The 22,529-nt window shown below is 52.3% G+C and overlaps 3 protein-coding genes across 13 annotated transcripts in view; all 3 read left to right on the forward strand.

Moving 5' to 3' along the window:
- The window catches only part of EXOC6 (exocyst complex component 6), a 316,918-nt gene extending 313,298 nt beyond the window's left edge, over nucleotides 1-3,620 (forward strand). For all 11 annotated transcript variants that reach the window (XM_053207218.1, XM_015061898.3, XM_053207222.1 and 8 more), the window contains 2 exons: nucleotides 1,133-1,245; nucleotides 2,353-3,620. In XM_053207218.1, coding sequence (XP_053063193.1) covers nucleotides 1,133-1,245; nucleotides 2,353-2,485 — 246 coding nt within the window. In that variant the 3' untranslated portion in view covers nucleotides 2,486-3,620. The remainder of the gene's footprint in view (nucleotides 1-1,132; nucleotides 1,246-2,352) is intronic.
- A 1,681-nt stretch (nucleotides 3,621-5,301) lies between these two features.
- On the forward strand, nucleotides 5,302-17,374 carry LOC106965845 (cytochrome P450 26C1). Its single transcript, XM_027062641.2, has 6 exons — nucleotides 5,302-5,505; nucleotides 6,060-6,284; nucleotides 6,768-7,043; nucleotides 8,312-8,467; nucleotides 10,371-10,700; nucleotides 12,661-17,374. Exons 1-6 carry the CDS (start codon nucleotides 5,302-5,304, stop codon nucleotides 13,036-13,038), a joined length of 1,569 nt encoding a protein of 522 aa, XP_026918442.2. The 3' UTR covers nucleotides 13,039-17,374.
- A 469-nt stretch (nucleotides 17,375-17,843) lies between these two features.
- Nucleotides 17,844-21,403, forward strand: LOC106965851 (cytochrome P450 26A1). Its single transcript, XM_015061934.3, has 7 exons — nucleotides 17,844-18,032; nucleotides 18,215-18,439; nucleotides 18,673-18,963; nucleotides 19,067-19,237; nucleotides 19,742-19,876; nucleotides 20,462-20,614; nucleotides 20,869-21,403. Exons 1-7 carry the CDS (start codon nucleotides 17,844-17,846, stop codon nucleotides 21,208-21,210), a joined length of 1,506 nt encoding a protein of 501 aa, XP_014917420.2. The 3' UTR covers nucleotides 21,211-21,403.
- Nucleotides 21,404-22,529: the final 1,126 nt, after the last annotated feature.

Genomic DNA, 22,529 nt, shown 5'->3' on the forward strand with positions numbered 1-22,529 from the left:
GAAGTCTCTATGTTAGATAAGAAAAGAGTCAAACAAGTCCATTACCTTCCTATAGAAGAGCTAGTTTCTTGTAACCTTTGTTTGGGTTTTAATCACCCCAGAAGTTTTATCCCTCTTAGGGCCCATGGGTTGGCTCACATGTCCTATGAGTAAATACAAATGCTTCCTTCAATTGGAAGCAAAACCAGTACACCCCTTACTTATAAAGTGAGTTAAAAAACAAGAAGAAAGAATAATATAAAAACTGAAGGAAGGTAGTAAGTAAAGTATTTAGCTTTCTGAAACAATTCAAATGGGGATAGGAAGTTGGTTTTAAATGGCTTAAGGGAGATTAGGGTTTTAAAGTTGGATAAGGAGTTTGGTGCTTTGGTTTAGGCATGGCATTGCTTTTAAAAGATTACTTCCATATTTGACAACAATTCTCACTGGAGATTATAAAGCAAATAGTCAATTTTAAAACACTATGGAATACAAGAGGGCTTCTTTTTGTTGTTGTTTGTTTATACAAAATGATTGCCTAGAGTTAACAGGCTGAGTCCTGAAGCCCACATTTCATAACACTACTGAGGATCTGTCACCAGGGAGAATTCAGCAGAGGTTGTTTAATGCACTTAATTGAGATTATCTGAGCTTTTGGTTTAAATTACTTTGGGAAAAGTCTAGGTACAAACGGCTTCTTTGAAAGGTAAACATACTTAACCTCTAAGAAAAAAGGTTCAATTTAAGTTCTTTGAAATTCTTCAAACAGGTAGTAGCACCAACCCTTACTAATTAAATGAGTATAAACTGAATAATGTGTAAAGATTAAATCTCCATACATCAGTACAAGTGTTAATATAATTCTATGAACAGTGTGTTTATTATTGTACACTTGTTTGAAAATGCAATCAGGTACCGTATTAGAAAATCATCCCCTGCCAATTTAGGAATTTCAAAAGTAAAAAGATAGTACATGCTATTTTGGTTATAAAGTATAGTTAATGATAAAGTTTAAAAATTGAATTCCTTATTCTGTTCCACCTAGGAAGGAGGGCACATTAAGATCAAGGATCAAGAATGACATATACTTTATGTATTAGCTGTGGATAAATACTCAAAAGCTGGTTTAACATTTTTGCCCTGTCTTCCTCAGCTCCTTGACCTGTTTATGGTTTGGGATTGGTCTACTTATCTAGCTGATTATGGACAGCCTGCTTCTAAGTACCTTCGGGTGAATCCAAACACAGCTCTTACTCTTTTGGAGAAGTGAGTATATTCTGAAAACATTTTTGCATAACATTTTAGCATTTTGTGATTTAGTGATGATTGAAGAACTAGAGATTTTCAACAAAAGAGAAATGTCTAAATGGAGCTTAAAAGCTCAGTCCATTTTAATGGCCAAAACATAAGCCTCTTTCTTTCTTGGTGCAGTGTTGGTGTAGTTTTTATATGAGATTGCTGTTTATGTTCATGTGAACAAAAATTTTCCTATTGCATCCTTAATAGCAGGCTTAATTGGCCTTAGGAATATGTTTACTGGAGATGAGTGAGAATTGGAACTTTTTTTTTTAATGGTATAACACAGAAAAGAAGGTGTTTTGTAAAATGTGGCTAGCAATTGGCATGTTTGCTGTCGATATCCTACCATGATGGACTTGGATTCTTTGTGCAGATAGAGAAGTATGTGATAAAAAAAAAATAAATAGAAAAAATAAAATAGTAAGAACTGAAGTAACAGGACATTTGCTGGTGCTTCTTGTCCAATTAAAAATGACAGAAGTTTAGGGGTTACTTTTCCCTCACTGTGTGACAGATTTTCCTTTCACTTAATCATATTTCATTTTAGGTATCAGTATGAAAAATATCTATTATTTTCCCACATTTCAAATATCTGTGATGTATTTGATGTGAGAGGACAGAAAGAACTGTTTAAAATAAATGTAAATTTACCATATCATGAAACACTACTGAGGCCAAAAATAAATAAATAAATATTGCTTTAAATTTTCCAATGTTATTTTTCTTTCACTTTGTCTTGCTATGAATGTGATTTGCAATGTCCATAGAGGGTATGTATTTTAGCATACTTTGTGGAATGATATTAGAAAATAGTATGATATTAGAAAATGTAACATACTTTAGATTTACATACTAATGCAAAAACACTACTTCATGTAGAATGTAAAATGAAGCTGCTAATTTTTTGTGTGGTTGCTATCTCTGTATTTTTATTAGTACCTATTTTCTTTGAAGAATATTTTTCAAGCATAGGACTGGTGTGAGATAATTCAGAGCATGCCAAGATAATTTACTTATGACAGCATAGCTTTTAATTTCCTTTTACCAAGCCTCTCCATTCACATATATTCCTAGGATGAAGGATACTAGCAAAAAGAACAACATATTTGCTCAGTTCAGGAAGAATGATCGAGACAAACAGAAGTTGATAGAGACAGTCGTGAAACAGCTAAGAAGTTTGGTGAATGGTATGTCCCAGCACACCTAGACTTCGATTGCACTCAGTGACACCAAATCTGTGATTCAACATTGATCTCTAACAGGCACAGGTCATGATACAGTAATTTGGTTGCAGAATTAAAAAATGGAGTAGAAAAAAGACACTAATGAGAGATTAAACAAGAAACAATAAAAATATCATTTCTACGGATTTTTAAATAATTGGATACTATTTTATACGTGGAAAAGGTGACATTAATTTTTTTCACTTTTAGGGAAAAAAGGTAAAACATAAATCAGGTCAAAAATTGTATATGAAATTGATTGTAAATACATTAGAAAAACCTTATATGCCTCTACATACAAGTATTTTTTTCTATTCAGACTTGAATGATTTTTCTGGGTTCTTTTCATCAGTATCCAGTTTTGGAATGCAATCATGTCTGATATGGGAGTATTTCACTGTCATTTTGTGACTGTTAACTTTTATTTTCATCTCAATATGATTTAAGTAGACTAAATTTTCCAGTTCTGCAGATTCGGCAGGGGGTTGGTATACAAATCTTTAAAAAGGTCCCTGAAATCAAACTTGATTTCTGTAAGAATATGAATTATTTGTTCTCCTTGGATGGTTTAATTTAATGGTTCTGAATATGAAGAAAAGGTGTTTGGATTTTCTTGAGATGCAGTGTTGCTGTTGAGCAGGGTTAATATTTCTAACTATATTGCTTGTAGCTGACCCCATTCTAGGATTTATTTGGTTTGGTTTGGTTCAAGTTAAAAGAGGGCAGGAACGAAGTGGGGTAAGCTACTTGAGGTGCTGCTTGTGCTAGGGTAGATACGTTCCTACACACAGAAGTTGCCACAGGGCTCAGGTTCCTTTCTTCAGTAGCAGATCTCAGTACCTGTCCGCGGTATGGAAGCAAGCCAAACCAAATGAACGCTGGAAAATCTAAAATGAACGTACATTTTCTTCTGTGTAAATTACCACCATGGTCCTAATGATAATATCAGTCTGATCGCAACTTTCTTCTCATTGTATTTATGCTGAATATTTCTTTTCCATTTTCAGGATTTATGCCTGTAAGAAACTTCTACTTAACTCTGTAAAATAAGTGTAAAGAATTATATGTACATTTCTTGATTTTGTGATGAAATATTAAAAATGTTGAACAAGTTGAAAATGCATTGCTATTGCATCTATTCAGAGCTTCCTGATTTAAAATAACTGCTTCCTTCAGAAAGACTGTTGTTATTCCCTAGTTATTGGAATGGGGAGTGTCACCAAAACAAAGATACAAGTATTTATTGACCGCCTCAATCCTAAAGTACTGCACATTAAAAAAAAAAAAAAAACCTACATGGAGAACATGGTAATTCTTCAGGCACAATAAAATCTGGAAATTAGAAGAGAGCGGTGAACAGCTAGCTCTTTTTGAAGACTGTGGAATGTGGCTGCCCCTCGCGCGCCTTACCCAGCCCTGCAGGGCATTCGGGATGTCTCTCTCTGGCTTTCTCTGAGGCGTCCCCGGATCCGGAGAGACGCCGCCTTAGGACTGCTTGGAGTAGACCACCGTGGGTCCATGGCGGTGATGGTGTGGGGTTCCCTTTCTTCTATAATACATACAACATCCCGCCCCCTTCCCGCCAACCCGCGGGTGGCACTGCAGGGACCGGCACGAACCCTGGGGCATTTGGAGCCCTCGGACGGACCCACACAAAACGGAGAAGCAACCAGGTAGACTGACTGGGGTCGAGCGGGGTGGCCTCCGGAGTGGGAAGGAACGGTGAAATCGGCCCTTGAGACCCGTAGGGCGCCCGGAGATCTCTACCTCTGGTGGGACTAGGGTGTCTCAGTGACGCTCTGGGCAGCAGTGACACACACGACCATGTTTTGAAGGGGTCCCGAAGTGGTAGGTCAGAAACCGGGGCGGTGTGGGGATGTCCGGGAATCTCGACCCCGGCTCCCCCTTGTAGGTGCTTGCAATGCGAGGCATCTAAGACCCCGGTTTCCCTGGGAATTGAAACAGAGCAAAGGGGATAACCCTTTAACCTTGGAGTGTCGGAAGGGGAAGGGGCACCTGCAACCCCGAGGGTGGGGATGCCACAGAGCCCGCGTTAGCCGAGAGCGCGGGGTTCGCCCACCCGCGGGGCTGCGGCGTACAGCCGGGCACTTCTGGCGCGAAATCGCAGGCCCCGCCCGAGGATCGGCGCGGGGCGCGGCCCCCAGCCCAGCCCGAGCGCCGCGGCGGCTGCCACTCCTTACTCCTCGTCCCTGGGTGAGCGTGCCGCTGCCCACCGCCTCCAATCACTACTCTGCTCGGAGGGCTTTAAATATGCATGGGCACGTCACGTTGTATGAGTCGGGACCGGTCCGTAGGGAGGGAGCCAATATCTATATAAATGTGGCCAGGGTGGGCCGGGAAGAGAGGGAGCTGGGGCGGGGGTCTACAGCCCCGGTGACCGCAGCCCAAGTTGGCGACACCGGTGAGTTGCTCCTCTCTCGGCTCTCGCTGGCTGCTTCTATCAAAGGAGCGCTGACTCGGGGAGGAGGTGGGAGGTGCCGCGGGTGCCGGGCGCCCCCGGTCCCCAGGCAGCCGGCACCCCAGCGAGGACCTGGCATTTGGGCCCAGAAGGCGTCGGACTAGAGGAAGGCACGTTCCCTAAGGGCGTGTGGTCACTGCCGCCTTCTACTACCGGTCTGCTTCTGGAGCGAAGTCCCTGTCCGAGGTTACAAATCTCGGTTTTGGTCCCCAAGCCCCAGGCCCTTTCCGGACCGAACAGGTGAGCACTGCGTGCTACCAGCGCCCCAGCTCTCGCGCCCCCAGTGCTCCGAGCCGCCTGGCCGCCCCCCGCAGGCTCGCCATGTTCCCCTGGGGGCTGAGCTGCCTGTCAGTGCTGGGGGCAGCGGGCACCGCTCTCCTGTGCGCCGGCCTGCTGCTCAGCCTGGCCCAACACCTCTGGACGCTCCGCTGGACGCTGAGCCGGGACCGGGCCTCCGCCCTGCCCCTGCCCAAGGGTTCCATGGGCTGGCCCTTCTTCGGCGAAACGCTGCACTGGTTAGTTCAGGTGAGTGGCTCACACCCCATCGTGCTCTCACCCCGACATGACCCCTTCCACCCTGACTCCCACGGGACCCTTCTCGCTCTCAGTGTGCTCCCAGGGTTCGTAGCCGGTCTCGTCCTATCGCCCAGGGTCCCAGAGAGCATACACAGACCTCGCCTTTGTCCAGCTGCTCCCTCGAAGGGACCGTATGTCACCGGGGTTATCCCCAGCGCTACTTAAACACGACACGACACGACGCCAGGGTGAACAGAGGGGTTCTAAGAAGCATTCGCTCTATACCCTGCAAGCACATAATCAGGAAGCCCGGGCGCTCTCAGCCATGAGCCCTCGGGCTCTCACATCCCCATTCTGAGCCTCAGTCTCTTCCGCGCCCCAACGGGAACAGGAGAATCTACATTTCAATAGGGTAGTCGCGACGCCCATTTGAGACTCGGTTTTGTAGAGACTCCACGCGCCGGCCTGGAGCAGGGAGTTGTTACCGAGGGGCGGTCGGAAGGCCTGGGCCAGACCCCCAGCCGAGACCCAGCAGCTCCAGCCTCGCTCCGCCTCGCTTGCAGGGCTCTCGCTTCCACAGCTCCCGCCGGGAGCGCTACGGGACAGTGTTCAAGACGCACCTGCTAGGCAGGCCGGTGATCCGCGTGAGCGGCGCCGAGAACGTGCGCACAATCCTGCTGGGCGAGCACCGCCTGGTGCGCAGCCAGTGGCCGCAGAGCGCGCACATCCTACTGGGCTCGCACACTCTGATCGGCTCAGTCGGTGAGCCGCATCGGCAGCGGCGCAAGGTGAGCCAAAACCTGCGATTCCTGGGCACCTATTGTGGGTCAGGCCAGGGCTAGGTTTCAGGGGCACACTTGGAAGCTGGCAGAGCCCCCTGGCTAACCAGTGGTGGCTTTGGTCCAGTCCCTTACTTTTTGCCGCTTTGGGTTATAAGGCTAGGACTGGGACTTAAGGGACATTTCATCTCCAGTCTTCTATGTGTGGATGATACCAGAATGGGTGGGGAAAAGGGACCAGAAAGCCCCCCTTGGAGAGGGACCAGGGACGACTTCCCGGAGGGAGTGGCAGCTGGAACCTGGATGGATGGGAGGGACTGTAAACATCAGAGATTTAGAGTCTGGGAATGGCGATAGCAAAAGCCAACACATTTAGGTCTGGGCCGCTTAGAAGAAGAGAAGGGGACCGACATTGGCATTCTGGTGCCTCTGGAATCGCGGAGCAGAGGAAGCCGGACCATGGCCAGTGCTGACCCCGCGGGCTTCCCACAGGTCCTGGCTCGAGCGTTTAGCCGTGCGGCGCTGCAGCGGTTCGTGCCCCGCCTGCAGGGGGTGCTACGGCGCGAGGTGCGCTCCTGGTGCGCGGCCCGCCGGCCGGTTGCTGTCTACCAGGCCTCCAAGGCTCTTACCTTTCGCATGGCTGCGCGCATCTTACTGGGGCTACGGCTGGACGAAGCGCAGTGCGCGGAGCTGGCCCGGACCTTTGAGCAGTTTGTAGAGAACCTCTTCTCGCTGCCCCTGGACGTACCCTTCAGCGGCCTGCGCAAGGTACTGCCGCTCTGGCCTCAGACCTTCCTCGTGGGGCTTCCCAGCGTGGGTGTGTCTTCCAGGCGAAGACCAGTCTCTCTGCGCGCCCCACGCGTCGCCTCTCCGGGGGAACCGAGGCTTCGCCCAGGGTGGGGAGGTGGCATGGTGTGGCGGTGGGCGTCGGGGCTGGCCTGTCCTCACTGGCTGTGCGATCCCAGCCTCTCCGGGCCGCGCCTGCCGGGCCCGCGCGCTCGACCCAGCAGTCGCTGGCTTCCTGACTTTGGGTCTCCGTGGTGGGCACCCAGGCCGTCATCCCAGCACGTCTCCAGAGCGGTGCCCCCTGGCCCGGCCTCCAGCGCCTTTGTGGAAGCCCGGATGGCTGCGGAACCGATGGGAGCAGTCGCCCCGCAGACACTCCCCCGGCCTAGCCCGGGTCAGAGAGGTGTGGGTGCTGGCTTCCCGTCCGCGGCCGCGGCCCCACTGATTTCTGGATCAGAGAACCGCTGCTTCTTCAGACCTCAGAGCTGTGGGCCAGGCCCAGAGAGCAACCAGGAGGGCCGAATTTGCCTTTTCCTTGTCTGTAAGCTGGGGCTTCTCACTGTCCTGATGCCTTGGTTTTTGTTTCCCCGAATAAAAAGAATGGTTATGTATAAAGGGGCATGCTGTAGGCTGATGGCTTTGAATGCTTTTTCTGATTTAATCCTCTCAGGCTGCAAAGTGTTATTATTCTTATTTTACTGGTGAAGAAACTGAAGCTCAGAGGTTAAGTGACTTACCCAAGATCACACAGCCGGCCAGCAGAGGCAGGATTTGAACCCCATCTCCTATGATCTGAAAACCCAAGTGCTCAGATGCTTTTGCTGTGTTGCTCCCTGAACTGCCTACCTCTTGCCTACCTGCTTACAGAGGCTAATGCTTAGACCCACCTCCAGTAGTGTTCTCTAAGCCAGAGCTCTTTTGGATCCATTAAAGTGTGCCTTCTTGTCTACACTGGTGCCCACTGCCCCTGCCTAGTCTAGTGAAGGCAAAGGGCAATGGACTGATTTCACCCCACCAGGGACAGTATGGAATGTGATCACCAAGAGAGAATTATGTGTAGAGATGGTGGATAAATTCCTGAGCATTTATTGAGCTCCTGCTATGTGCCAGGCATGAAGCTAAGCTGAGAAACTTGACACCTGGATCTCAGTGGACCAGAGCAGCCCAAGGAAGAAGATTTGGGGGTTAGGTGTGCATGCCTGGCCCCCTCAGACTTCCTGTCCCACCTCCCCTCTCTCCTCACATATCAGGGCATCCGGGCACGAGACCAGTTACATCGGTACCTGGAGGAGGCCATCGCAGAGAAGCTTCACGAAGACAAGGCTGCCGAGCTGAGTGACGCCCTCGACATGATTATCCACAGCACTAGGGAGCTGGGCCATGAGCTCTCAGTGCAGGAGCTGAAGGTAGGTGGTGGGAAGGTTTTACTTCTCCCCCTTTTGCATTCCTAGCAGGTCTCCATACACATGCTACATCCTTTCCTCCCGGCCCCTAACAGAGTCCTGTTTGGCTCCACTTTAAGCCCTGGGAACTCCTTAGGGGGAGGGGAAAGGGGAGACATGGGTTCCAGCCATGGCTTAGCCATACCCACCAGCTCTGTGGCCTTGGGCCAGTCACCATCCCTCTCTGTAGGAGTGTGGAAAGGCATGAATTCGTGGCCCTTACTTACAGGTTCTGGCCACAAACAGACCTGCTCACCCACACCCTTCTCTGTCACTCCATGCCTTTGCCTCTGCAGTCCCCAGTCTATGAAACCCCCTCCACTCCTTTTCTCTACAAACCCAAAGGGCTCAGGGTCAAACTCCATATCTTCCTTGAAGCTCCCTCTTCTTCTGGAAATCAACATTCTCCTTCCCTGAGCCACCTTGTCACCTGGCACTGCTAACCTCTTTGGCCACTGCGTGGTCTCTCCAAGTTTAGAGCCCCTCCCCATGTATGCATAGAGCACAGGCAATGGAAGTAAGGAGAGAAGCTTTGGAATGGCCCCCAGGACCTGCTGGAGAACACAAAAAGGAGTGGAGAGGTTGGGGAGGCAGAGGAAAGTTAGAAATGGGAACACCTCAACCCTTCCAAAAGCAACTACCAGTCTTTCTGAGTTAATTTCCCACTTTCCAAGACCCATGCAGGGTAAGGCTCAGCCTTAGTTTCTTCTCTGAGAATGGAGCTAATAATCTGTCTCCTGACTCCTGGGGTTATGAGAGCTGCAAGAATCCAGGGGGTTAGAAGTAAATGAGTCCTGGGAGAGCCCCTGGATAGGAATAGTTCCTAGCTCTGAAAAGGAGTGTTTGACAGGGTGTACAACACCCTCCAGGTTCTCAGGAAGAAACCCACTGATCAGGAATCTTCAGTTCTGGTCTGGGCATCAGGGGCAGGCCAGGCAGATTAGGCCTGGCCAGGAAGGACACTGGGACTCCCCATGTTGTCCAGGGCGGGCAGTTAGCCTTGGACCAGGTCATTCATACCACAGATATTATGATATATCTATTTGGTGTCAGGCTCTACACTGGGACTGAGGATATAGTGGTGAGCAAAACACAGCCCCTGGCCTTGAGGTGCGGGAAGGGAGGGGTACACATTCATCCCATGATCAAATAAATAAATGTATAAACACAAACTGTGGGTGCCACTAGGAACGAAGACACCAGGAGCTGGGAGGGCAGAGGGAGGCAGTAAGTGCTGGGGCTTGGAGGATGAAGCCCTCTGTGCTTACTAGTCAGTGCAGACCAAGAAGAGGTTTAATCACTCACTGGACCACTCCACCCAGCTGGAGGAGGAAGCCCTGATGACTCCTTTGCTTGGAGGCTGGCGCCGCTGCTACAGGTGCCTTCCTCTGTCCTCCTCCCATCCCAATTCACTGTCAGGACGCCCAACAGGGATTCAGGCAGCACCACCAGGTGGTTTAGAGCACTGGACTCCTGAGCCCGGCCGCTGGGACTACCTTGAGCGCCTCTTGGAGCCTCAGTTTCTACTTCTGTAAAACGAGGGCAGTAATTGTGCCTTACAGGGTTGGGATGAGAATCAAAGGAGTAACGCTTAAAGCACTAAGAATAGCACACAGAATAAGTTCCTCGCGTCTCTGGGAGCCCTTCCAAAGTAAGTGGATAGATCCTGGTTTGGGCCGTTGCTATATGTGGCTTTCTCAAGGGGCAGACTTGGGATTCGATCGACTCCGGGCCTGCTTACGGAGCTGCCACTCTGGCTTTTGCTCAACGGTAAATTTGGGCCCTTTGCTCCCCAGCCATAGGGCCGGGAGGCCTTGCGGCCAGGGCCCGCTGCGGGAGACTCAGCGCCGCCCGGGCTGTCTTGCAGGAGACGGCTGTGGAGCTCCTCTTCGCCGCCTTCCTCACCACGGCCAGTGCCAGCACGTCCCTCGTCCTGCTGCTACTGCAGCACCCGGCGGCCGTCGCCAAGATCCGGCAGGAGCTGGCGGCGCAGGGGCTGGGGCGCGCTTGCGGCTGCGCGCCGGGGGCCGCGGGGGGCGGCGCGGGGCCCCGGCCCGACTGCGGCTGCGAGCCTGACCTCAACCTGGCGGCGCTGGGCCGTCTGCGCTACATCGACTGCGTGGTCAAGGAGGTGCTGCGCCTCCTGCCGCCCGTGTCCGGGGGCTACCGCACTGCGCTGCGCACCTTCGAGCTCGACGTAAGTGCGCGCGCCGCCCCGCACGCCGCCGCCTCCTGCCGCGGGGTCGACCGGGCGGGGTCGACCGGGCGGGGTCGGGGGGATTAGGACCGCGAGGTCACCTCTTCCCGCCCCTCCCCCCCCCCCCCCCGGGGCCTCCGATTTCCGCCTACGACGGGCGCCGAGCCCTGTCCCGTTTACCTGGAAGCACGGTTGAGGGGGCGCGAAGCCTGGCGCCTGGTGAGCGGATAAGACTAGGAACCCCGCCTACTTGAGCTTTCAGCGGCGGTGAGGGTCGGTCAACTCAATCAGAACCGAATTTTAGAATAAGACATTCTTTTCTCCGCGCAGCACTCCCGTTAGCCAGTGAGTGTGGGTGGGAAACAAGGAGAGTCCCCCAGCTGTGTCCCGTACCCCACCCTCTGCTGCCTCACAAGCAAGGAACCGGCCATTGTTAGCCCGATCTGGCTCCGTTTGTATTAAGCCCTTGGGCAATTCCCTCTTCGCTCTGGGCCTCAGTTTGCTCTCTGGAAGGAAGTAGTCTTGGTCCCTTCCAGCTCTGACACGTCAGTCAGGTGGTGTCAGGGCTGGGCGGCACAGTGACAGCATCAGAGTGGAGCCCTAAACTTGTGAAACTGAGGATGTTTGCCTGAATGGCTGTCACTGCGGTCCCCCTCGACCCCCAGCTCAGTCGCTGGGCGGCTCCAAGCAGAGATGGGGCACTCCCTTCCCTGACCCTCGCTTTAAACAGCCAAGGAACATCTGTGGCCCATTCCACACCAGGGGTGGAGTGAACCATAGCTACCGGGATTCTGCCCTGGAGGAAATCATCAGGAGAGAAAGGAGGCCAGGGCCTATACTTCATACCCAATGGATGTGAGGAAGATAGAGATCTGTAGTAAGGAATGACACCAAAATGTTTTGGGGGCTGACATTTGAAATGGGACAGCACACCAGCAGAGAGGGGGACCATTCAGACAAAGTTGGGTGGAATCATGAGGTGTTTAGAAGTGTCTTGGATGCTGCATCTTGGAATTCAGACTTTATTCTACAGTCTCTAAGGGAAACAGAGGAAGAGGAGCACAGGTCCACCAGGGGGAGCAGAGGGAGAGCCATTGTCCAGTTTACAGATGGGAAAACTGAGGCCTAGAGAGGAGAGAGAGAGAGACAATGTTTTTTGGTGATTCCAAGATCTGTCACCTGTTGAGACCCACTGAATAGACATCCTGAAGCTATTCAGGCTAGGGAAGCAGGAGAGTTAGGGGGTTGGAAGACACATCAAAAAGAATAGTTGAAAAAGCTGAAGGTGGATAGAGGAAACATGAAGGCTGCCTTACAACCTTTTAAGGATGCCTGGGTTTGAGTCCCATGTTCGCTTCCTTAAAGTGTGGCTACCAGACCTGAATATGATTGCACAGCAAGTGGAATGGGGGTGGGAGGGTGTTCGGGTAGAGAGTCAGTTTTCAGTTCAATGCAAAGAAGAGCCTTTTAATTGAGCAGATCATAGAGGAATGAGGGTCCCTGTCATTTGTGTTGTTCCCGCCCATGCAGAGAGTGGGTGCAGAACTAGAACTTAGGTCTCTTGATCTAATGTCAGAAGAAAAAAGAAAGACAAACAAAACAAAACACTGAAGCATACATAACAACAGATTACATTTACTGACCATCAATATATATGCCAGACTTATTCTATTCTCACAACAACAAAACGGGCATTTTTGTTCCTGTTTTACCAGTTAAGAAACTGAGGCTCAGAGAGATTGAGTATCCATCCTAAGGTCACACAGCTCACCAGAAAAGGAGCTGAAATTGGAACGCAGAGCGTTCTCCTAGCTTCCGGGTTAGATGAACGTTCCTGCCGATTTTTGGAAGCCTGTTGTTTGCACCCAGGGTGGAGGGTCGGTGCACCCAGGGTGGAGGGTCGGGTCGGGCCTGGGTCCCAGGTGCCTCGTGGTCAGGTGGGTCTCCTCATTCCCCGCAGGGCTACCAGATTCCCAAGGGCTGGAGCGTGATGTATAGCATCCGGGACACGCACGAGACGGCCGCAGTGTACGGCAGTCCGCCTGAGGGCTTCGACCCCGAGCGCTTCGGCGCGGCGGGCGAGGAGTCGCGGGGCGCCTGCGGCCGCTTCCATTACATCCCCTTCGGCGGCGGAGCGCGCAGCTGTCTCGGCCGGGAGCTGGCACAGGCCGTGCTCCAGCTGCTGGCGGTGGAGCTGGTGCGCACGGCGCGCTGGGAACTGGCCACGCCTGCCTTCCCCGCCATGCAGACCGTGCCCATCGTGCACCCGGTGGACGGGCTGCGGCTCTTTTTCCACCCGCTCGCGCCTTCGGCGGCGCGAGATGGGCTACGCCTCTGACCCTCTGCGCTTCGGAACAAGGCTTGGCCAGCGGCAGCGGCGCGCTCTCAGCGCCGCCCATCTGCGGCTTCTTAGGTTTCTTAGTGCCGGGCAGGGCGCTCGCTCACTCGCTCAACAAACGGTCACCGAATGCAGCTCTGTGCCAGACTTTGAGGGCGGAGGAGCGCGAGCCCCCGCCACTGCGCCCACGGAGCCCGGGAGAAGCGCCCAGGCCGGTGGGAAGGTGCTTCCTGGGCTCTGAGCCCTGAGGAAGGAAAGGTCCTGAGCCCAGCCTCTTAAACCTTTACTAGGTTTGCTAACAGGGATGGAGGGAACAGATCTTCACTAGGAGCTGCGGGTCCTCGCCTCCCTGTGCCAAGCCCAGGAGGTTGCATGGATCTTGGGGCCGCGGGGACGATTGTCAGGGGAGGGTTGGACCGTGCCAGAGACCCAGCGAACGCAGCTGGGACCTGCAACCCTTGGGAGGAAGCGCATCTCTGGTCTGGCTTTGGGCTACAGTTAAGACATACCGAGAAGTCGCCCAACGGAAGGCCCTCAGGGAGCGGGCCTCGGCTTGGGGCCCCGCGGCCACTCTGCTGGTCTCAGTCTCAGCAGAAACATGACTGTGGGCTCTCCCAGGGCTCTGAACAGCTCAATATCATTGGATTCTGCTGGTGACTTCTTAAAAGAAAAATTCCTACTTCGAGAACGTGTTTAATCTTTCCACATATACAAGGGAGAACAGGCACATGGAGATGTCTCTAAGGCTGGATTATTTTCATGGGAGGTTGAGACATAACCAGAGAGGTTTGGGATATTTCTAGCGATAACAGAAAGGCCAAGAAGAAAGTTTCCCGGCAGCAGTTGAGCGAGGAGGCTAAGGCTTAGCTGGGCAGCTGCTTCCTGGTGGGAAGGTGATGGAGGTTACCCAGGAAAGACCCACCCCAGAGTATGCCCAGAGCTGTCCTCCTGAGCACATCCCAAGAGCTGGGCTGAGAATTCTCTCTGTAATAGCTGGCTGCAAGGACCTTCCGGTTTACTACCTCAACCCCCTCCATGGCATAGAAGAAACAGAAGACTTCCCTGAGGAACTAGCAATGTGCTCCCAGGCTATTTGGCCAGTGGACTGGCCACCCCATCTGGACTCCTCTACCCCATCACTTACTCCTTGCTCGGGCCTCTGGGTCTGTGGCTACCATGTAGGGCTCAGCTCTTTGTCCTTTCATAGTGATCCCTATGGCTTAAGGACTCTGACACAGAGGTTTCCACTGGTGTTTAAATCGAAGCCAAGAGCCTCCAGTGGCACCATTCCCAACAGTCCACTGCAACCTGCCACCCATCTTCAGACAGGCCAGGGCAGCTGGACATGATGGGTGAGCCAGGGAAGTTGCCGCCGAGGCCCCAAGCTGACCCCTTAGTGAACCAGAAGGAAGCTAGTGCCCTCCTGACCTTATGCTTAAGGTGGATCCCCGGGCCAGAAGGAAAGGGGGAAGCAGCAGGCGCAGGCAGGGTCAGTAGCTCAAGAGCGCAGCGGGCCCTTCCGAGAGCGCTCGGCTGACACTGCCATAACCCCCATGCAGGGCAATTCATCACCCACTGCTGATCACAGGCCCGGCGCCAGGCCATGGGCTCTGGGAGGCAGTGGAGCCAGCAAAAGTGGCAGAACCGGGGCCTGTCCTCAGGGTGCTCCCTGAGGCTGCAGACAACATCCGGGCTGAGAAGCTCCACCAGGGGGAGGGGGCAGGAGGATTGAGGCTTGGGGTGGATTCCGACTGGGGGGAAGAGAGGAGAAACATAGGAAGGAGGTTCTCCAAAGCCTCCATGGTGTATGTGGTAAGAGACCTGGTTTACCTGCTCTGGGATCTGTACTAACTATAAGCTCCAGTAGGGGCAGCTTCAATTTCCCAGTGATACATCATTTTCAGTAATTTCAAGGAATATCTGAGCTCCTGTTTCAGTAGTTCCAGATTCTCTGAGGAAGGAGCATACTGGTTCTTGCCCTCATGGGCTGCATATGCTTACGAAGGAGGTAGATAATAAATAAACTAGCAAGCGAAAGAGCGAGAGTATGTCAGACGGTGGTAAGTGCTGTCAAGAAAATAAAAGCTGGCTGTAATACCTGGTACCTGGGGGCTAGACTCTGCAGGGTGGGAAGGTGGAAGACTTCCGTGAGGAGGTGACATGTGACTTCGGAAGGAACCAGCCAGCGGTGATCTGGGAAAGGTGCTCCCCAAGCAGAGGAAACAGCGAGTGTAACACCCTGAGACAGGAATGGGTGCCCAAGAAGTGGAAAAGGATTGGAGGGTAAAAGGTGAGGAAGGGTGCCGGGAACTGACCTGACTCCCGTCTCACTCTGGGTCCTCACTTCCCTCCTCCAGCAAAAACAAAAACAAAACAAAACAACCCAAAAAAAAAAAAAAACAAAAACAACACACTCTCCACCCCCAACCCTTAGCAACCGGGAGGCTATTTTGTAAACATCTTGGAAATATTTTGTTTTCCCGGAACCAATCCTCATCCCGCCCACCACCACTGAAGAAAGCTTGGCAAGTTTTCTAATCAAAGTTCTTATCGGGTTGATAATTTATTGATCTCTTCCCCCATTCAAGATGTTCTTTAATGATCTTCACTTTCACATTTAATCCTTTCCTGCCTGACAACCCCGCTGGACGCCCCCGCGTGTCTCGACGGGCAGATTTATTAGAACTCTCCTCCTCCCCCGGCAATTTCCAGCACGCAGGCCCCACTCATCTTGTGACCCGGCGCGCGCTGAACTTGGCGAGGTGGCCCTGCAGAGTTCACTCGGATGTCACGGTCCGGGCTGCAGGGGTCACAGGCAGGTCAGGCCAGAGGATTGGGAATGGGCCCCAGGTCACGCCCCCGCTCGCCAGTTTTGCTCACCGGCCCGAGCGCTGTCTAGAAAGGGGCGGGCCCAGGATTTCTGCGAATCACTTCTGGTGCGTCTCGCGCGGTTCGTGCTGGTGCCCAGAAGTTGGCTGGCACCGTTTGCAGTCGCCAAACGGTTAGATGAAATGGCGGTGGGAAAGACCCTTCTCTAGAGCCTCTGAAACACCGAGTAGGGTTATGCGGGAAACGCAGACTGCCAAGCAAGCTCTGTGGCGACTCCGGCTTGGAGCGTTGCGGGACCGTGCAGTCCCTAGGACTCCACATTTTCCAATCCCGCCAGCTTTGGGGACCACCGCGGGAGGGTCACGTATTTAACAGCTCTTACGATCAAAGAGTTTTCCATTTACAAAGGACGCCTTCCGAGGCGTGCGGCGTGCTCCTGCAAAAGCCGGCGTTTAGTTTTAAACAAACGTATTCTGTTTCGTTTTCCGCGCGGCTGGTGAGTCCGGCGCTCAAACTGAGGATGCGTGTGGCCCCGCCAGGTGAGAGGTGGGGAGCGCACGTGCACTCCGCAGTGTCCGAGCTCCGGGCATCAGGCATCGGCTGCAGGAGCGGCTGATTGCAGCTGGGCAAGGGCCAGACCTGCTTCCGAGGATGGATTCTCTCAACACTCCCATTAGCGGCCAGCAGAGGCCTGGGTTCAGGGCCAAGCACCCCTCTCACCCGGGTGGCTTCGGTGGGTGGGGGCCGTGAGAGCGGAGGAAGGCTCCAGGTCATCCTGGTGACGTAATCTAGTGCGTGGAACTGGGGAAAGTACTTGCAACCAGAAGCCCATCTTGAAAACACAACTATCCCGGGGTGTTGTGTAGACGGATTGGGAATTACCGCCTTCATATTAAGGAGAAGGAGACAGGAGCAAGGATTTGTGGTGACTCACTCCAGGTCGTGCAAGTAGAGATGGAGCCGAGCCCCGGAGCACAGACTCCTGGGCTTTCCTTTCTCTATCTCTGTCACCTCATCTTCCCAGGCCTAAGGATCCCCTTCCTCTCTGCCTAGCTGGGGCTATGAGTCCCAGGGCCCTCGGAATCCGGCCGGCTGCTGCCGGTTCTCAGAGCGCTGAGCCGTGGATGAATTGCCCCTGTGGTCTCCCGCTGGGGCGTCAGAGTTGGGGCTCTGACTTGTGCAAGGTTACACCTGGAGTCCTGAGGGATCTGGAGGCTCTCTTGTACCCTTAAGTTGGACCTTTCAAGACTTCATGAGTGCTGACCTCCTTGAGGGGTTTGGGGAGCTGGGATCTATGATCCTCCGATCATGTCTGACCCCCGCCCTGCACGCACACACCACCCTGGCTCTCGCTTAGGTTCTGGCCCTGGGCTCTTCTGCGGGATCTTCGGGAGATTCGGGAGGTCTGCGTTTTGCTCTGCGTTCTGGAACTCAGTTTCCCCAGCGTGGGACGTGGCAAGCCAGTCGGTCCCTGAACGCACTTCCCTTTGCTTCCGCCAGCAGGTGGAAGGGAGCCCACACGGCGCCTGAAAATGAAAAGCCATTGAAGGCAGCTCTGGGACCGCCCGTCGGACCCTGCGCGAGGGATTCCAAAAAGATCACCAGGAAGCCCAGGGCTTGGAGTTCCCGCTCCCCGGAGCCCAAGTCGGCCTCTGCCGCCGTCTCGGAGCCCCGCACACCTTGTAAGGGGGAGGCAGGTTTCTCTCTAGCCTCGCACCCCAGGAGGCGCGTTCCGAGGGAAGCAGCCACCGTGCCGCCTCTGCCTCGGCGTGGAACAAACGGTTAAAGATTTTGGGCAGCGCCTCGCGGGGGGAGGAGCCAGGGGCCCAATCCGCAATTAAAGATGAACTTTGGGTGAACTAATTGTCTGACCAAGGTAACGTGGGCAGCAACCTGGGCCGCCTATAAAGCGGGCGCGCGGCGGGGTTCGGAGCGCTGGCGACGGCGGCAGGTGGCGCGGGAGGCCGCGGCGCGCCATGGGGCTCCCGGCGCTGCTGGCCAGTGCGCTCTGCACCTTCGTGCTACCGCTGCTGCTCTTCCTGGCCGCGATCAAGCTCTGGGACCTGTACTGCGTGAGCAGCCGCGACCGCAGCTGCGCGCTCCCTTTGCCCCCCGGAACTATGGGCTTCCCCTTCTTTGGGGAAACACTGCAGATGGTGCTACAGGTAAGGGAGCTTGGGCGGGACAGGACGATTCTCAGGAGCCCGACTGGGCTCAGGGCTTCCAGAAGCCAGGGTAGGCGTCCCTTTGAGGGAGGTGACTATGGCTAGGATCCGGGCTAGCCGGAGGCGCGGCGCTCCCCGGCGCCCCCTCACGCCTGTCTCTCTCCTCCGCCCTCCTCTCCCAGCGAAGGAAGTTCCTGCAGATGAAGCGCAGGAAATACGGCTTCATCTACAAGACGCATCTGTTCGGGCGGCCCACAGTGCGGGTGATGGGCGCCGACAACGTGCGGCGCATCTTGCTCGGGGAGCACCGGTTGGTGTCGGTTCACTGGCCCGCGTCGGTGCGCACCATCCTGGGCTCCGGCTGCCTCTCCAACCTGCACGACTCCTCGCACAAGCAGCGCAAGAAGGTGAGGGCGGCGGTGCCCGGACAGGGAGGGGGACCCTGTCCCCTGGAGGGGTTCTAGCAGATAAATGCCGGGCGAGCGCTAGCTGCACGAGATGTCGGTTGGGACCCGTTCAAGCCCAGTTTAGCTCTATCAGCCGAGAAGTGCCTTGGGTCTGGCAGCGGTGAGGGGGGCTGGAAGGGGATCCCGGAAGGCGAGGGGGGCGGTTTTAACACTTTCCCTCTTTTGGAGCTCAGGTGATTATGCGGGCCTTCAGCCGCGAGGCGCTCCAGTACTACGTGCCGGTGATCGCGGAAGAAGTGGGCACTTGCCTGGAGCAGTGGCTGAGCTGCGGCGAGCGCGGCCTCCTGGTCTACCCCCAGGTGAAACGCCTCATGTTCCGCATCGCCATGCGCATCCTGCTGGGCTGTGAGCCCCGACTGGCGAACGGCGGGGACGCGGAGCAGCAGCTGGTGGAGGCCTTCGAGGAAATGACCCGCAATCTCTTCTCGTTGCCCATCGACGTGCCCTTCAGTGGGCTGTACCGGGTAAAAGAGCTTGTAGCGTGAGGAGCTAGGGGCGCGAGGACGCGGGGACGCGGGGACGCGGGGGCTCGGCGTCAGCTCACTGCGGTGCGCTCTCTGCGCTCAGGGCATGAAGGCGCGCAACCTCATCCACGCGCGCATAGAGGAGAACATTCGCGCCAAGATCTGCGGGCTGCGGGCGGCGGAGGCGGAGGCGGAGGCGGGCGGTGGCTGCAAAGATGCGCTGCAGCTGTTGATCGAGCACTCGTGGGAGAGGGGAGAGAGGCTGGACATGCAGGTGAGTGGCAATTCCAGGAAGAGGCACTGCGGATTTGGTCCTCTGGCTTTCCAAGGGCGGTACCTGGGGTCCCCAAAGCTGACGCCCAGACTCCACAGTGAGCAGACCGCCCAGACCCCAGGGATGGGACCCAGAAGGTTGAGACACCGGGTCCGGAGAGCTGTGGGAGAGGATGCAGCGGAACAGGGAGCGTGCCCTAGCCCTACCAGGCTTTCCGGGGAACGTTGGAATTTGCAAAATATAAATAAAGAATGTTGGGCGATTTTAATACAACCAAGGCTTTCATTCAAGAATTCCCAGCGTAGTGGGATTTTACTGGCCTCCCTGCTCTAGCTGAACGAAAGGGACTATGCATTATGTTTAAAAATGTAGCCTTCCTTGGCTTTCTATCAGCAAACTTTTAGCTCGGCTCATCTTTCCAGAACCTTCAGTTGGGTTCTAAGTGATTGCTGTGTAAAATTGCATGCAAACTTGTAAAAAACGTTTGAATTATTCCATCCTTAGGCACTAAAGCAATCTTCAACCGAACTCCTCTTTGGAGGACATGAAACCACAGCTAGTGCAGCCACGTCTCTGATTACTTACTTGGGGCTCTACCCCCATGTTCTCCAGAAGGTTCGAGAGGAGCTCAAGAGTAAGGTAGGGGGACATTGGCCTTGAAATTAGCTTGAGAAATTCTGCTGTCCCCTAGCCATCTTGCCAATATGTAAGTGTGCTGACTTCTCTGAGTATTTTGAAAGCGCAGGGCCAAGGGGTGGGTGGGCCGGTGAGAAAGAGAATTAGCTTTGTGAATAAAAAGGAAGGAATTGTGAGCTGTGATCCCACTCAGGCAGGGTTTGATCCTTGTATTCCTACGCGTTCTCCACTTTTTGCAGTGCATTGGAGATTTTCAGTTGGATTCCACTTTCTCGAATTTGTATTTCAAGGGCATGAATGGGGACTCCTAGGTGGTGGTGACAGTGGTGGTGGTGATGGGGGCGGGGGAGAAGCTTGGTGGTTCTAAGTGGGGAGAAGCCTTCTCTTGGAATTGTAAATAGATAGTGGATTTGGGCCGAGGGGTGGAGGCAAATGGTCATTAGCTGCTCACAGTTTCCCCCTCAGGGGGAAAACTCCCAACATGGGGCCCTTTGGGTCTGGCCGCCACTTAAGCCCTGTTTACGTCTGCTGGGCTGATTTTACTGGAGCACAAAATAACCGTTCACCTCTGTATGACTGTTTTGATAGGGTTTACTTTGCAAAAGCAATCAAGACAACAAGTTGGACATGGAAATTTTGGGACAGCTTAAATACATTGGGTGTGTTATTAAAGAGACCCTTCGACTGAATCCCCCAGTTCCAGGAGGGTTTCGGGTCGCTCTTAAGACTTTTGAATTAAATGTAAGTTAATTTGTTGTGGTTTTGAATCTCCCCTTGCTTCCCTGTGCATTGGTTTCAATTTCTTATGCTTTTGATGTCATCATCCTGCCCCCTGTGCGCACGTGTTTCCACCATCAAAATGTCTGTCTGCCCTGTCTCTCTCCACACATCCCTTTTTTTCAACTCATAATTGGTCCGGTTATCAGTGATAACTTTTTGTTGTTGAAAGTTAGATTCCAGTTTGTCAGCCCTTGGGACTTCATAATCTTTTGCAGGGATACCAGATTCCCAAGGGCTGGAATGTTATCTACAGTATCTGTGATACTCACGATGTGGCAGATATCTTCACCAACAAGGAGGAATTTAATCCTGACCGATTTATGCTGCCTCACCCAGAGGATGCGTCCAGGTTCAGCTTCATTCCATTTGGAGGCGGCCTGAGGAGCTGCGTAGGGAAAGAGTTTGCAAAAATTCTTCTCAAAATATTTACAGTGGAGCTGGCCAGGCATTGTGACTGGCGGCTTCTAAATGGACCTCCTACAATGAAAACTAGTCCCACTGTGTACCCTGTGGATGATCTCCCTGCAAGGTTCACCCGTTTCCAGGGGGAAACCTGATGGGTGTGAATGCCCAGCCTTCAGACTTATTTGAAGTGCACATGAGGTTTTACATAGTGTCATGTTGATTTTATTATATTTAATTTCTAAATGTATATTATAATATTTATGTGTCTCTACTACAGTACCACAGTCTTTAAATATTAAAATAATGAATTTGGATAGTTTCCAAATAAAGTAAAATCTGAAGGTGCTTGTCTTGCATTTAAGATTCCTGTGGGGGGAAAGCTCACTGGTTTTATATTTGTATATTTAGCCAGATTTCTAAGCATCTACCTGCATGGCTTTGTTATCTGCGCATACCTATTTTCTGTGAGGAAGAAACTTTAGCTGCTTTTTCTCTTCACAGTTATCAGAAAAATACAAATGTGAGTGTGAGTTAGTCCAACATTTGTAAATGTTTCTATGGTTTAGATTCCCTATTTGGAAAATCTATGAAAGTTAATTTTAGATTTTTTTTTTTTTTTTTGCTTGCTTTGCTTTGGGGAAAGATGAATTTGAAAAGGTAATGCTTGAGAACATCCTACTCTAACCTAAAACCTTCAGCCATAAACTTAGTACGTTTAATAAACATAATGAATCTATGTTGTTGCAGAGTGCCAGCACTGTTTTTCTGAAGGTTTCAGGTAAGAGGAAGCCGGTCACTCTAATTATGGACAGTTAGTGACCAAAAATGAGACCAGAAGTTGCATCTGAAAACAGTATTGGAAGAGGCCAGTCTCTGGTTTAGATAAGCTAGTCCAGGCTTTTCTTTATTGAAAATAAGGCGGGAGGAGTAGATTTAGCAAGCTGACAGATAAAGTTTTTATCTATGCCAGGCAATAGGGTGTGAGCCTGACAGGACTGATAAAATGGCCCAGTCATGACCTTGTGAACCTTGGCTAACCTCCGTGAAAGCGCAGTTTGGTCACATTTCTGACCCTGGCATAGCCATGTTCTGAACTGGAGGCCAGACTCTCTATCCAGAAAGGTTAGCCCCGGTGACTTGCTTATGCAAGCACATTTTCAGTTTTGAAATGGCACAATCTGCTTACTGAACCTCTGATGGCTTGTAGGTTTTGGACTTTAAAATTTTCATTACAATTTTAGAATTTGGCAATACTGCAGAAGCTGGGTGGTCTAAATAGGTGTTTGAAAAGGGTTCTGTCTGCAATTAGAGTTACATGTTCCACCTGACTTTACTTTTTAGGTAGAACTTGGATTGTACTTCTTGCTGGAATCCTCTAATTTTTAAGGGGTGTTTGTATAATAACTTAAAATGTCTTATAATAACTTTATAATGCTTTTTTTTTTTAAATGAGAAATTACAGGCTTATTTA

This window comes from Acinonyx jubatus, chromosome D2, assembly GCF_027475565.1.
Source record: "Acinonyx jubatus isolate Ajub_Pintada_27869175 chromosome D2, VMU_Ajub_asm_v1.0, whole genome shotgun sequence".
Classification (NCBI taxonomy): Eukaryota; Metazoa; Chordata; class Mammalia; order Carnivora; family Felidae; genus Acinonyx; species Acinonyx jubatus.

What these genes read in the sequence shown, in the direction of transcription:
- LOC106965851 (XM_015061934.3), top strand. Translation starts at nt 17,844, where the DNA reads ATGGGGCTCCCGGCGCTGCTGGCCAGTGCGCTCTGCACCTTCGTGCTA. An exon ending in CACTGCAGATGGTGCTACAG is followed by an intron (nt 18,033 to 18,214) that starts GTAAGGGAGCTT and finishes CTCCTCTCCCAG; the next exon opens with CGAAGGAAGTTCCTGCAGAT. An exon ending in GAGAGGAGCTCAAGAGTAAG is followed by an intron (nt 19,877 to 20,461) that starts GTAGGGGGACAT and finishes CTGTTTTGATAG; the next exon opens with GGTTTACTTTGCAAAAGCAA.
- LOC106965845 (XM_027062641.2), top strand. Translation starts at nt 5,302, where the DNA reads ATGTTCCCCTGGGGGCTGAGCTGCCTGTCAGTGCTGGGGGCAGCGGGC. An exon ending in CGCTGCACTGGTTAGTTCAG is followed by an intron (nt 5,506 to 6,059) that starts GTGAGTGGCTCA and finishes CCTCGCTTGCAG; the next exon opens with GGCTCTCGCTTCCACAGCTC. An exon ending in CGCATCGGCAGCGGCGCAAG is followed by an intron (nt 6,285 to 6,767) that starts GTGAGCCAAAAC and finishes GGCTTCCCACAG; the next exon opens with GTCCTGGCTCGAGCGTTTAG.